Here is a 13423-nt window from a genome sequence, read left to right as displayed (position 1 = left end):
TGGCTAGTTTGGGCAACTGTTCATTCATTCCACCATTTCCGCTTTGCCTCTATATGCTCCTGCTGCAGAAATTGAAGGCGTTTAGTGCCCTCTCTGATGTTTTCCTCCGGTATGAGCCAGGCAATTGCACAATCAGAGAAAATGTACATTTCTTTCAAGGATATTTGGAGAACTGAAGTCGTTTTTTTCTGTTCCTTTGGAGATTTCTTGCCATGATGGGGCTTGGACCATATCCACCTCAACCTTTCCTATCCATGTACCTGTCCGAGTTTTTTTTTAAAGCTGTTATAGTACCTGCCTCAACTACCTCCTCTGGCAGCTCATTCCATATATACACCACCCTCTGTATGAAAAAGCTTCTCCTCAGGTTTCTGTTAAATGTTACTGTTATCCCTGACACTTTAAACCCGTCTCCTCTGATTCTTGATTCCCCTACCCTGTGCCGAAGACCATGCGCTTTCACCCTATCCATTCCCCTCGTAATTTTATATAATCCTATGAGATCACCTGTCAGACCTAGTCTGCCCAACCTTTCCCTGTAGCTCAACGCTCACTGACCAACATTGCCTCCAGGTTTAACAATCTTTTAAAACTATCATCCCTGTTTTCCACGTCACAAACTGTGCTCCCTGGTCCTGGACTCAGGGGAAACATCTCCTCTGCATCTAGCCTCTTGCACTTGTCTCCTCATTTGTCTGATCTGTGGGGAATATAGTCTCGGTTTACTCACTTTTAGTTTAGTTTAGGGGTACAGCATTGTAACAGGCCCATCGGCGACCAGCGATGCTCGTACACTACCACTATCCTACACACCAGGGACAATTCACAAACGGCCAATTAACCTACAAATCAGCAGGTCTTCAGAGTATGGAGCACCCGGAGAAAAAATACGCGGTCACAGGGAAAACGTGTTAACTCCGTACAGACAGCATCGTAGTCAGCATCGAGCCTGGAACTCAAGCACTGCAAGGCCTGGGTGAGAAAGTGAGATATCATAGAACTCTTGTGAAAGGGTTGGTGTGGACTCGGTGGGCTTGTTTCAATGCAAACTTAAGAAAACTATCTCCAAAATAGGTTTATTGCAATATGCTTGCCATTTGACAAGGCTGCACCTAAATTTAATCCTTTCACAGTAAGTTTGGAAGTCAGGTCAAGGAAATGTGTTCATGTTCCAAATTTGAAATAGTTCTCTGTTTGAACTAACTGGGAAAAGCGTTTAGGCAAAAAAAAAAACGCTGCTTGTTCATCATCCTCAATTTCATCACCTGGTCTGCGTTCTTGAACTGAATTCTGGAAACAAGCTTTAAATTTGTTTGGGGCCATACGCCTCCGGGGACATTTGTTTGGGGACAAGAGCCTCCGCTGTCACGCTGTGAAAACGGAGAGGATGAGACGGAATTTCTTCCCACAGGCCAACAGGACTGTAAATTCTTATCTCACCAGGGACTAATTTACTGTTGTGTTGTGTCTTTTTTTTAAATTTTTGGTCTAAAATGTAAATACTGGTTCTGTTCTATTCTGTTCTGTTGTTTTTGCACAATCCGCAGACATTGCCTCTTTCATTTCACTGCACATCTTGCATGTGTATGTGACAAATAAAGTTGACTTGAAGTTTCTTGTGTTGAAAATGTCTCATTCGTATCGCTCTTTACACATTCCTTTCACTGTGACCCTAAGTGCTTGGCCATCTTTGGGACAATTTTCAAGTGCAGATAAAAGAGGCTGTCAACACCCCTTCCCCCAGTGCAAAACACGAAGGCTCCTTTGCTGCCCATACCACAAGCTGCCATCTCCACATACAGCGGGTCGCAACCATCGGACTGGATGGCTTGTCAAACATTGCCGCTTCCCCACACCTGATACGCCCAGCCCTCTCTACACAGCTGAGGAGCTGCAGTCAGCACTCTGGCTTCCAGGATCCACTTATTCTCAAGATTGAAGATTCTGCTGACGCCAGCTTGACCTGAGGCACTGCGGGGGGCAGGTTGGAACCCATGGCAGAGGGTGGTGGCTGGCTCCACCTCAATCTCAACTCTTCCAATTGCCATCCCTGTCATCTGACACCCCGACCAAGCCCACATCCGCGCAGCTCATAAAAGCAGCTCAAAGCCACTCTCAGCTGCACCAGCGTCTCGGCACGGCACTCTGATCGCTCCAGCACAGCGCTCCCATTTCATCATGAGCTTCAATACGAAGAAGATCAGCACTTTCAGTAGCAGCAGCAGCATCGGCGGCAGCGGCATCGGCGGCATGCGCGGCAGCAGCAGCATCAGCGGCGGCGGCGGCCTACGCATCGGCGGCGGCAGCAGCAGCAGCAGCATACGCATCGGCAGCGGCGGCAGCAGCATGCGCTTCGGCGGCGGCGGCGGCAGCAGCGGCGGCAGCAGCTTCCGCAGCAGCGGCGGCGGCGGCAGCAGCTTCAGCATAAAGCGCAGCGGCGGCAGCGGCAGCTTCATGAGCAGCAGCAGCGGCGGCGGGTTCAGCGGCGGGATGCAACAAAGGAGAGCTCTAAGCCAATACTCACTGGGGTCTGGCAGGCAAATGTCCCAAGCGCATCGTGGAGTGGGACAACAGACCTGCATTGATCTCAACGCATCCATACCAGCAAACGACACCACCCAGCAAGTAGTCCGGGTGAACGAGACGAGACAGATCACTTCACTCAACAACCAGTTTGCCGATTTCATAGGCACAGTAAGTCAAACAGCTCTCCCGTCACTCACGTTTGGTCCTACCGCACGGTGCAGATGATTCTTCTCAATTTGTTGCCAACTCAGGTCGAATGTAACTTTGCGTTCATGTCCCACCCGCAGGTTCGCTCACTCGAAGAGAGAAATACTCAACTGACAGTCCAACTGAACCTCATGCAGCAGCAGGGAACTTTCTCGTCCAACATCGATAGCATGTTCCAAGCCTACATTGAAAACCTCAAGAAGCAACTGGAAGCCCTTGGGCAGGAGAAGCTGAAGTTCGAGATGGAACTTGTGCAAATGCAAGGTTTAGTTGAGGACTTTAAGACCAAGTAAGTACCGTATCGGTTCACGGGTTTGAAACCAATTGGCCAGATCCCGGCAAATGGTGGGCAGGATAAGTGTCTGCGGCACTCTCGGCTCCAATAGTCTCTGGGAGCTCTCGGTGAGGACAAGCGCCTGTTGAAGCTGGGCGCTGGAAAGAGAGGAGTCTCTCTCAACACTCTGTAAGTCAGCGAGCCGCGGTGTCTTGCGACGGGAGGGGGTGTCAGAAAGAGCAATGCACTCGCCGGCACTTGGGAGTGGGAGGAAACCGCGGCTCGGCGACAGGGAGCATTGGGTTCCTACGTGCTGCGGTCTCTAATCGCAGAAAGGGACGTGAAGCTTTCTTGTCAGTAAAGCGGGTGTTTCGTTTCAGATACGAAGATGAGATTAACAAGCGGACAGAAGTGGAAAACGAGTTTGTCATGGTTAAGAAGGTGAGCATTACTGTCGAGCTGTCTGTAAGACCACATCAGGTGGGTTTCTTGGAGAGATTTTCTAAACTCTATTCTCTCTCCAGGATGTCGATGAATCCTATATGAACAAGGTGGAACTGGAAGCGAAACTAGAAAGCTTGACGGATGAAATGGAATTCCTCAAGGCAATATTTCAAGCGGTAAATATGCGAATTGTCCAAGGATTGGCCGTTTGTTGTTCAATTCCATCTCCTCATGTTTAAAAATCTGTTCTGTTCATCTTTAGGAAATCGATGAGCTGCAAACACAGGTTCAGAACACTTGTGTCAACGTGCAGATCGGCGCCCGTAGACAAATGAATATGCAGGGTATGATTGAGGATATCCAGAACCAATACAAAGGTATTGCAGAAAAGAACCGCGCGGAATGTGAGGCGTGGAAAACGGCGAAGGTTTGCATCCTTATTACCCCTCAAAACACGATGCGGCGATGGCTCTGACTTCTTTGCTGGATGGAGAACTGTTCACTGACCGTTTACATGTGTTCCCTTGCAGATGCACGAGATGAGCACATCTGGAGGAACTGGAGATGAAATGCGATCAATCAAATTAGAGTGTAATGATCTGATGAGTAATATCCGTAGACTAACTATGGATATTGAAAATCTTAAAAAACAGGTAAGCCGGGAAGTGGAAGCAAACAAGATCTGGGTGCCACCCCATTGACTCTCGCAAGATTCCCCAGCTTAAAGCAAATGGCCAAGAGATGGTTGAAACACCAGTTCAACCTGGTCCAATCCTCATTTTCTGTGAGCCTCAGTAATGATTACACCTCTCAGTCCTTCCACTAAGACACTTACCATATTCACCCCTTCTCCGCCAAAATGCAAGACACTGTGCACAGCAAGGACCTTCCCAATTTGTGCAGGGGGGGGGGGGGGGGGGGGGGGGGGGCATTGGCAAGATACCCCAGGGTTTAATCTGCAAAAGTGATGATGATAACTTTTGTAGGTAGATAAAAATGCTGGTGAAACTCGGCGGGTGAGGCAGCATTGATGGAGAGAAGGAATAGGCGACCCTTCTTTAGACTTGCGTCTGACTTATGTGTTACATTAACTTTGTGTTACTTAGCGTGCAGCACTCGAGGCCGCGTGCACAGAAGCAGAGGAACGTGGCGAACTCTCTCTCAAAGACAGTAAATTGAGGATTCAGCAACTGCAGGAAGCCATCCAGAAAGCAAAGAACGAGCTAACCATACGAGCCCGTGAAATGGAGGAGCTGCTGAGTGTCAAGTTGGCCCTGGACATTGAAATTGCCACCTACAGGAAGCTACTGGAGGGAGAGGAACAGAGGTAAGACATTGAGCAGTTACAAGTTCCAGGTACCACCCTGGATTGATGCCACAGTCCCACGTACTTGCAGATTGCCATCTGTACTAGCACTCTATTACATTTCCCATGAACTGCTATTGTCTTTGAGGGCATTCTGTGCAGGTTCAGGCAGTGAAAGAATACTCATTAAAGGCGGGTTTCCATCTCAGACATTAACATTAAACTTGCTCTCAGAATGAACACCCACACGTTGACTTCTACACAGAATGGTAGAGCTCTCCTGTGATTCAGTGGGTGATGGCATTGTGCGACTTTAGCAGACTGATGGGCAGTTCCACCAGTGGTTGGACAGGGCCGTTGAACTCCGAAACCCCAAAGAGTGTGGTTAAAGGAGCCAGGGATCTTGTTCCTGAGTGCTAAACAGTTTGTCCCACTTGAGGGACAATCTCCCCGATCTGCTCAACAATGCCTCTGCTGTTTACTGTCAGCACTCAAACATGAAAATGGGCATCACGGATCCAGTGGGCATATGAGGGTGTTCCTTGGAGGGAAATATTTAGTAAACCTGCAGTAAATAAACCTCTGAACATCCTGCAAACATCTTGGTAACACAAATGTTTCTTTCATAAACAGGTTGACCGAAGGGATACAAACTATCAGCATCCAACAAAGCACGCAGAGTGGTGAGTGAAGTTATACTTTCTGGTTTGATATTTTAACCTACAGTGAACAAAACACAAAAATCAAAAACAACTCCACATTCTTTCACAAATCTTAATTTCTCACTGTTATGCATTTTGTTTATAGCTGTACTCAGTTTTAAAATTATAATTGCGAGAATGTTACTCAGTTGACTTCCTGGTCCCCATAATAGATATTGAGAATGGTTCACTTCCCCCTGTTGCTCTCTCCTCCCTTTTACATCCACTGTAATGATTCGTCCCCTCAATAAGCTCACAGCTGACATTCCCTCCTTGACGGCAAACTCCCTGTCTCATGTTTCTCTGCCTTCAACCCTCATATCTCATGCTGCCTCCCAAATTGTGGCTGAGTAACACCCCTTGTGATTGTGGCTCTGTCCAGCAATTTCTTCTCGTCCGTTCCCTTCATGTCTGCAACAACAGACACCATTGCTTGTGCCATTGTCCTTCAATACTTCATCTGCTTTCGAGTTTACCTGACTCGTTCAGTAGGCAGCTCATTTCCTGGAGTGGCTGCATTTCCAATTCCTGCTCTTTTACCTCTGCTCTGTCAAGAGTCTCTTGGAGCCTGCCTATTTCTCATTCATGCCCTGGATCACAGTGATATATTCCATAACCTAGAATAAAATCCCACAAATTCCATGAAAATCAAAAAAATGACAGAAGCTGGAAATCTGAATCTAAAATATAATAACGTTTTGGAAATATTTAGTAGGTCAGGAGCTTCTGTGGAAAAAGAGTCAGAGTGGATGTTTCAAGTCAAAGATCCTTCATCAGTTTTGGGAATGAGAATAAAAATGTTTTGTTTCTGTTGCAGAGTGGGTGGAGGAGGGGGCAAAGGGAGGAACTCTGATAGGGTGAGGCCAGGATCGCCATTGAGATGAGTTGTCGAGGTCATCCAGTCAATGGGTTAATTGGAGATAGACACAAAATACTGGAGTAACTCGGCGGGTCAGGCATAATCTCTGGGGGGAAAAGAATACGTGATGTTTTGGGTCGAGACCCTTCTTCACTGTTCGAGAGAGAATAGAAACAAAGGTTAGGTGTGGAAAAGAAATGGAATGCAAGGCTGTAGAGCATGCCCAACATGTCAGTCTGTGCTAATAGAGAAAAAAAAGCTTTGCCAATGTCACAAATGGACAGCCTACAGCAGAAATGGCCAATTATGATACAGAAAGAGAAAGCAAGATGCCTTGAGTTGTAGAAGTCAATAATGCCTGCAGAAGGCTACGACATGCCCAGATTGAAGACGAGGTGCAGATCCTCAACCTTCTGTTGGGCCTGGTAATAAGAGGCATGCGGACAGAGGCAGGTAGAAAGAAGTTCAGGGTCAGGCCTGCAGACTGAACGCAGCCACTCTACAAAGCAGTGCTTCTGGTAGAGGAGACAACATTGTGAACACTGAGTGCAGTACGCTAGATTGGAGGAAGTGTTAGCGAATCGTTCCGCACCTGGAAGGACTGTTTGGATTCCTGTGAGAGTAAGAAGGGAATAAGTGAAAGAACAAGTGCTGCATTTCCTGAAATTGCATGAAAAGTGCTGTGAGAAGAGGGTGGTCGAGTGGTCCAGAGAGTCACACGGGGAAGTCTGTTGAAAACGATGAAAGGGCAGGGAAGGGAAAGATGAATTTGGTGGTGGAATCTTGTGGAAGCTGGTACAAACTGTTGAATAACAGGTTGGTGGGGTGGACGGTGAGAACTAAGGAAACTCTGTCCAAAAGGAGAGGCGGTGAGAGCAGAGATGCAGGAAATAGATGAGATGTGGCCAAGGATATTATTGACAAAATGGTGGAGGTCTAGCCACGGTTCACAGAAGAAGGAATACATTTCAGAAGCTCCTCTGTGGGATCCTCATTGATGGATCAAACAGACAAACGGAGCTGCAAATGCTAGAATCTTGTGTAAAGCACAAAGTCCTGGAGGAACACCATGGGTCAGGCAGTACCTTTGGAGGGCATGGGGAGGTGATGTTTCAGATTTCTTCAGACTTGAAATTGGGAGAATGAAATGGAGTCCTTGTTGGAGCCAAGGTGGGAGGAAGTATTGTTGAGATAGCTGTGGGTCTGTTAGCTTAGAATGGATATTTGTCACCCGCTTATCCCTAGTTGGATACAGAAAGATCTAGGAAGATAAGGGAAAAGAGTCAGATTACATATGCTTTGACTACATTGGGTGTGATTTAGCATCTGGCAAGGGATTCATCAGAGGTATATCTATTCCATCACCAAACCGCCCACCTCTATCTCCGGCTCCTAAATTACATCCATTTCAGTCCCTACCTCAGTTCATTGACTGCTGAAATGTTCATTTGTGCTTTTCCCACATACACACTTAACTGTTGCAGTAAATCTCAGACCTTTGTCCCAAATCTTGCTGTTTCATGTCAATCAAAGATTTATTGTCCATATTGTAACTTATTTCAACTCTCATAACCCATTGTGCCCTTTGACATGTTGCCTCCTAAACTGGCAAAGCCTTTTTAAGATCTGCTGTTCAAATTTCTCCAGACATGACCTTCCCCTACCTCGGTTATCTCCTCTGAACTCTAGCTCCTGTCCCTACATTTCTGTGATTCGCATTTCCTCTCTTTTTCTCTCTCTCCTCCATTAAAATCTATGAGTTTCAAAATCCTTTGGAGTCGGGTTCTCGGTTAGAACTCGCGTGTATTTTTGTGATGTTTTATTGTGTTACATTTGCAACTTGCTTGTCTTTGCTGTTGCAGTTGCTTTCTAAATTGCAGGATCCAGATAATGACATTTTTTCCGCTTCCCTCCCCCATTTACAGATGCATTTAATAAACAGAGTTCCGGCATCAGTCAATTTCTAGGCTCGATGGAAAGCAGTGGTGGACAGTCCTTCGGTGGTGGACAGTCCAGCAGTGGTGGACAGTCCTTCGGTGGTGGACAGTCCAGCAGTGGTGGACAGTCCTTCGGTGGTGGACAGTCCTTCAGCAGTGGACAGTCCTTCAGTGGTGGACAGTCCTTCAGCAGTGGACAGAGACAAACCACGAATTTTCAGAGTTAAATAACCCAGGAGTTAAATAACCAGTTACGTTTCTGGTGGCTACCTTGCCAGATGCTATACTTCCTCCATGTAGTCTGTTCAATGAAATGATTAAATGGTTTCAATTAACCTTCTGCGTGATCTTAGAATTCTGCTCAATTTACATAGTTAAGCAAAATGACATTAACCTCAATCTTAACCTGTATACAGAGGATATTAAATTGGTTTTGTAGCTTGGGTTTGTGGGAAATTCATCCTTTTATAACAGGAAATTAACCAATGGTTTGGATACTACACTCTGCTTTATAATTCTCACTCATTTTGTATTGGGGACTTACCTTGTTCGGCAATTCTGTTACTCTATAAATAAACTTTGAAATATTTGAATCTGTAAATCTGGATTGTTTATTGCTTAAGCACATGATTCAATAACTGAAAAGAGCAAGTTTCATTTGTTTGTCACAAATGCAAGAACTTTAAATAGTGTATCGTAAGTGTTAGTGGAAAGTTCAACGCAATATTCCAGCACACCCGTTCCCCCAACGCAACACGTTCCACCAATGCAATATTCCACCCCTCACTCTTAGCCCCAAACTGCGTAGGCGTGACTCATTCCTCCTCATCCCCCAGCACTCCCTCCCCCTCCTCTTCACCCTCCCTCTTTTTAAACTTAAAATAGTACCGCTATCGTGTACTGTTTTGCCGTAATTTCAGGATCAGACTTCAGACAGACTCTCGGACATACTAACGAACAAGATGAGAGTTTTAGTAATATATAGATAGATGGATTACATGTTTTAAATTAAAATCGCACCAGCTCAAGTCTAGCAGTAATCAAACTCATTCTTTACCATAGAGACTATTTTTGCATTTTCTGAAGCTGCAAAGAATCAATTGACATTTAAACAAAATCTCACAAATATTTTGGTTTGTTCCAAGAGTTCCAGGCTCGTTGATGGATTTGTGAGAAATGCAAAGTGTCAGCACAGTTCCACGGGGGCCTGCAGTCAGAATCAGTCCAAATTGAATGAGGGACGTACCCTTTATCAGTGCATCTTAAGAGCAGTGCAAGACCTAAGTAGGAAAATGCTTTGATTAGAAAACAAAACAATGTATTGAAATGAGAATATAGGATTATTCACGGCATAGCAAGATAAGATATGGACAGGGATGCAGGCCCACAAGTGTTATCTGCCAGAAGGATGAAGAACGGCTGTCAGGCGAATCCCATATAATCAATAACTAATGGTCAGAATTCCCAATCTAGAACAGGATTTTTCTGATTTATTGTAAACTAGAATATATGGGCAACTATAGAACATAGGTACAGCAGGGCTCTCGCTTAACTTTTTTTCCTTGTTGCCAGCCAGGCAACCTTGGCAGCTTTTTAGGTTGCAAAATGACAGTTTAGGTGGTCATTTAAGATGGCTTGCATGACGCGTGCGATAATGTGCTTGGACGAAGTGCGTAGTTACCAGTCGGAATTATACTCAATGAAGCATTCACATATTATTTCTGCTTCAAATAAAGTCACAAACTAAATAGTCACCAATCAAGACATGATATATCCCACAATGACAAGCAGCAAAATTATAAGACAGTATCTCAACTCTTTTTACACATTGCAATTAATGCAATTTCTATTAGTTCTTTCCACTTCCAAACAAAAATGTGGTTGGATTATTCAGCGTATGATCAACCTGTGTCAATAAATCCTGGACCATGGTAACATATATGCGTACGTATAGTTGTGAATGTTGCTCATTAAATAACCATCTTCATGGATTAAAACAAATAAGAACATTGGGAATTAAAACACATTTGATTTCATTCCGTTATCAAACATAGTCAATGTTTGCTCTGAAGACATCTCCAGGACAATAGGGTCAGGGAGGGGGGTGTGTGTGAATCAGTGCGGGGTGGATGGATGGCGGGGGGGGGGGGGGGGGGGGGGGGGGGGGGTTAGAAGGCAGTCGGTGCAGAATGGATGGATTGAGGCAGGTGAATTAGTACGTGTTGGTTGGAGTTGGTAAAATAAGTGAGGGGAGAGCGCGGGGGCTGTCAGTGTTGTTGAATGGGGGGGGGGGGGGGGGGGTTCAGTACAGGATGGATGGAGGTAGACAAAAGTGCTGGAGAAACTCAGCGGGTGAGGCAGCATCTATGGAGCAAAGGAAATAGGCAACGTTTCGGGTAGAGACCCTTCAGACTGTTCCCCCCATTCTTCTTGAATGGGAGGATCAGTACAGGATGGATGGGGGGGGGGGGAGATCAGCGCAGGATGGATGGGGGGGGGGGGGGGGGTCAGTACAGTGTGGATCGGAGGGTCTGTGCAGGATGAATGGGGGATCACTACAGGATGAATGAGGGGAAGGTGCAGGGTAAATGGAGGGTGGGTCAGTACGGGATGAATGCATGGATTAGTACAGCATGGATGAGGGATCAGTACAGGATGGATGGAGGAGATGGATGGGAAAGGGGTAAGTACAGGGTGAATTGGGGAACCAGTGTCGGATGGATGGGGGGGGGGGCGGCAGGAGAATGAATACGAGGTGGATAGGGTGATCAGTGCAGGATGAATAGATTGGGGGAAGGTGGGGGGGGGATGGGGAGGGGAGCACAGGGGATGTCAGTGAGGACTGAATAGAGGCGGGGATGGGGATCAGTGCGGGGTGTAGAGGAGGGGTGGTGGGGGCGTACGAGAGAGAGAGAGAGAGAGAGAGAGAGAAGGGGCGAGGTATGGAGGAAGGAAGGTCAGCGCTCCTCGGACAATATCGCCCCGCTGCCTTGGCCGTTGGGGTTTCCTCCCCACCGCCAGCCAACAGCAAGGTGCGGGGCCGAGCGGTGCAGCTCAAAGATCCTATAGCTATAGGACCTTTGGTGCAGCTGCTTCAGAAGTGTCGGAGCGAATGACGGGCCCCGCACAGAGACAGCGGCTCCATCTCCTCCTCCTCCTCCTCCTCCTCCCTGATCGCGGCCGCAGCTTTTGCAAACCTGGGAACGAAGGATCCGCTGGCCTCGGCGTGCGGGAGGGGTTTTTTGAAAGCGCCGTTAGCGGCTTTGCAAGCAGCGGCCGCTATCAGGGCGGGCGGGGGCGGGAGGAGGAGGAGATGGAGCCGCTATCGCGGCCGCTGCTGCCGCTGTTCAGGGCCCGTCATTCCCTTCGACCCTCCGTCACCCCGCACCTAGTATCTTTCCCACGCAATACAGCCGTCACCGCCGACACAAAACGTCGCGTTCCTTTTCTCCAGAGATGCTGCCTCACCCGCGGAGTTACTCCAGTTTTTTGTGTCTATCTTCGGTACAAACCAGTATCTGGTTGCCAAGCCGGGCAAAATGACTCGGTGTTTAGGCCTGACGGTGCTTTGAGTGGTCAGTGGCACCTGGGCAACCGTTAATTTCGAGACCTGTACAGCACAGGAACAGGCCCTTTGGCCCACAATGTCTGTGCTGAACATGATGCCAAGTTAAACTAATCTCTGCCTTCCCTTTATCCATTTTCTAAAAAGCTCTTAAATGTTATTATCGTATCCAACTCCACCATGACACGATCCCTGGCCGCACGTTCCACGTACTCACCACCCTCTGTGTAGAAAAAAACTTGCCCTGCACATCTCCTTTAAACTTTGCCCCTCTCACCTAAAAGCTCTGCCCTCGAATCTTTGACATTTCTACCTTGAGTGGGGGGGGGGGGGGGGGGGGGGGGAGGTTCTGACTATGCTTCATAATTGTATGCATTTCCGTCAGGACTTCCCTCAGCCCCCAACGCGCCAGAGAAAACAATCCAAGTTTGTCCAACCTCTCCTTATACCTAATACCCTCCAGTCTATGTTAAAATTCCGCAAGATTTTGGCACAGCAGAGCATTTTGGAGTTCCTTCAGGAATACTATTCAGTATGCTGAAATAAGGCTTGAATAAACCGATTTTCTTTGACAAACTCACCACTGCTGAATTAATTTTTCTTTCTTCCCTATCCTGATCTGAACCATAAGACGTGAAAGCCAGATTCAGGGTACAGGTCAAACATGCACCCTCCAACAGAGAACACAATTTCACTTTAAAATTATATAAAATGCCTACTTAACTATCATCATTGCAAGATTTCTTTCAGGAATACAGGCATTGAGAAAAAATGTGTTATGCTTAATTGTGAAATCTGACAGACATTGGGAGTCAGAAAATACAGGACATTTTTGCCACTTCTTAAGGGTGTTGACATATTAAGACAGGAGATTTTGGCAGCTGACAGGAGGAAAGTGCTCTGCTCCATGGACCACTGGGTGTATCTATGGTCACTTCCCAAGGATATTCCATAGAGCTTCTCTGTACATAGAACATAAAACAGTACAGCAGAGGAATAGGCCTTTCGGCATATAATGTTTGAGCCAAGCGTGATGCCAACTGTTATCTGCCTGCACGCGATCCATATCCCTCCATTCTGTGCATTTTTATGTGCTTATCCAAGTCTCATAAATGCCCTGCCTCAATCACCACTCCCATCAGCAGGCTCCAGACACCCTCTTTGTAAAAAAACCTTGTCCCCTAAATCTCCATTTAACTTTTGTCCTTTTACCTTAAAGCTATTTCCTCTGGTATTTGATTTTTCCATCCTGGGAAATAGGTTTTGACTGTCTACCCTATCTGTGCCTCATAATTTGATATACTTCCATCAGGTCTTCCTGATCATGACTTTAATTTGCACAATGGAAACTGCATTCTGACCCCAGCAGAAAGAAAATCACTTTCCTTATTCTCCTATTTATATAATAGGTCTGCTGTTAGGCATATTGGACATCAGCTTCCTTTAATCTAATCCAAGTGGAAAAGTCGCCGAAATATTGAGCAGGTTCAACTTCTTGCCCCAAACAACCGCTTTGTCAGATTGGTCATGAAAGCACTGAAAAAAAAATGGCTTCTGAGAAAAGAAATATGCTACGTTAGCCTTTTGGCAGGGGCAGCTTTTCC

At 46.6% G+C, this 13423-nt stretch overlaps 1 protein-coding gene across 1 annotated transcript; it reads left to right on the top strand.

Moving 5' to 3' along the window:
* Window positions 1-2342: 2342 nt before the first annotated feature.
* Window positions 2343-8855, top strand: LOC116968852 (intermediate filament protein ON3-like). Its single transcript, XM_033015823.1, has 10 exons — window positions 2343-2694; window positions 2814-3022; window positions 3388-3448; window positions 3532-3627; window positions 3714-3878; window positions 3982-4104; window positions 4558-4778; window positions 5391-5440; window positions 8243-8301; window positions 8347-8855. The coding sequence occupies exons 1-10, from the start codon at window positions 2347-2349 to the stop codon at window positions 8479-8481; spliced, it is 1467 nt and encodes a 488-aa protein (XP_032871714.1). The 5' UTR covers window positions 2343-2346; the 3' UTR covers window positions 8482-8855.
* Window positions 8856-13423: the final 4568 nt, after the last annotated feature.

The sequence above is a fragment of the Amblyraja radiata genome, chromosome 46 (assembly GCF_010909765.2).
Source record: "Amblyraja radiata isolate CabotCenter1 chromosome 46, sAmbRad1.1.pri, whole genome shotgun sequence".
Lineage (NCBI taxonomy): Eukaryota > Metazoa > Chordata > Chondrichthyes > Rajiformes > Rajidae > Amblyraja > Amblyraja radiata.
The sequence above is the reverse complement of the archived record's forward strand: the minus strand, read 5'-3'. Positions and strand labels throughout refer to the sequence as shown.

Excerpts from the sequence above, each read along its gene's own strand:
- LOC116968852 (XM_033015823.1), top strand. The coding sequence starts at position 2,347 with ATGCGCTTCGGCGGCGGCGGCGGCAGCAGCGGCGGCAGCAGCTTCCGC. Across the intron at positions 3,449-3,531 it reads AGTTTGTCATGGTTAAGAAG|GATGTCGATGAATCCTATAT; the intron begins GTGAGCATTACT and ends TTCTCTCTCCAG. Across the intron at positions 8,302-8,346 it reads TAGGCTCGATGGAAAGCAGT|TCCTTCGGTGGTGGACAGTC; the intron begins GGTGGACAGTCC and ends AGTGGTGGACAG.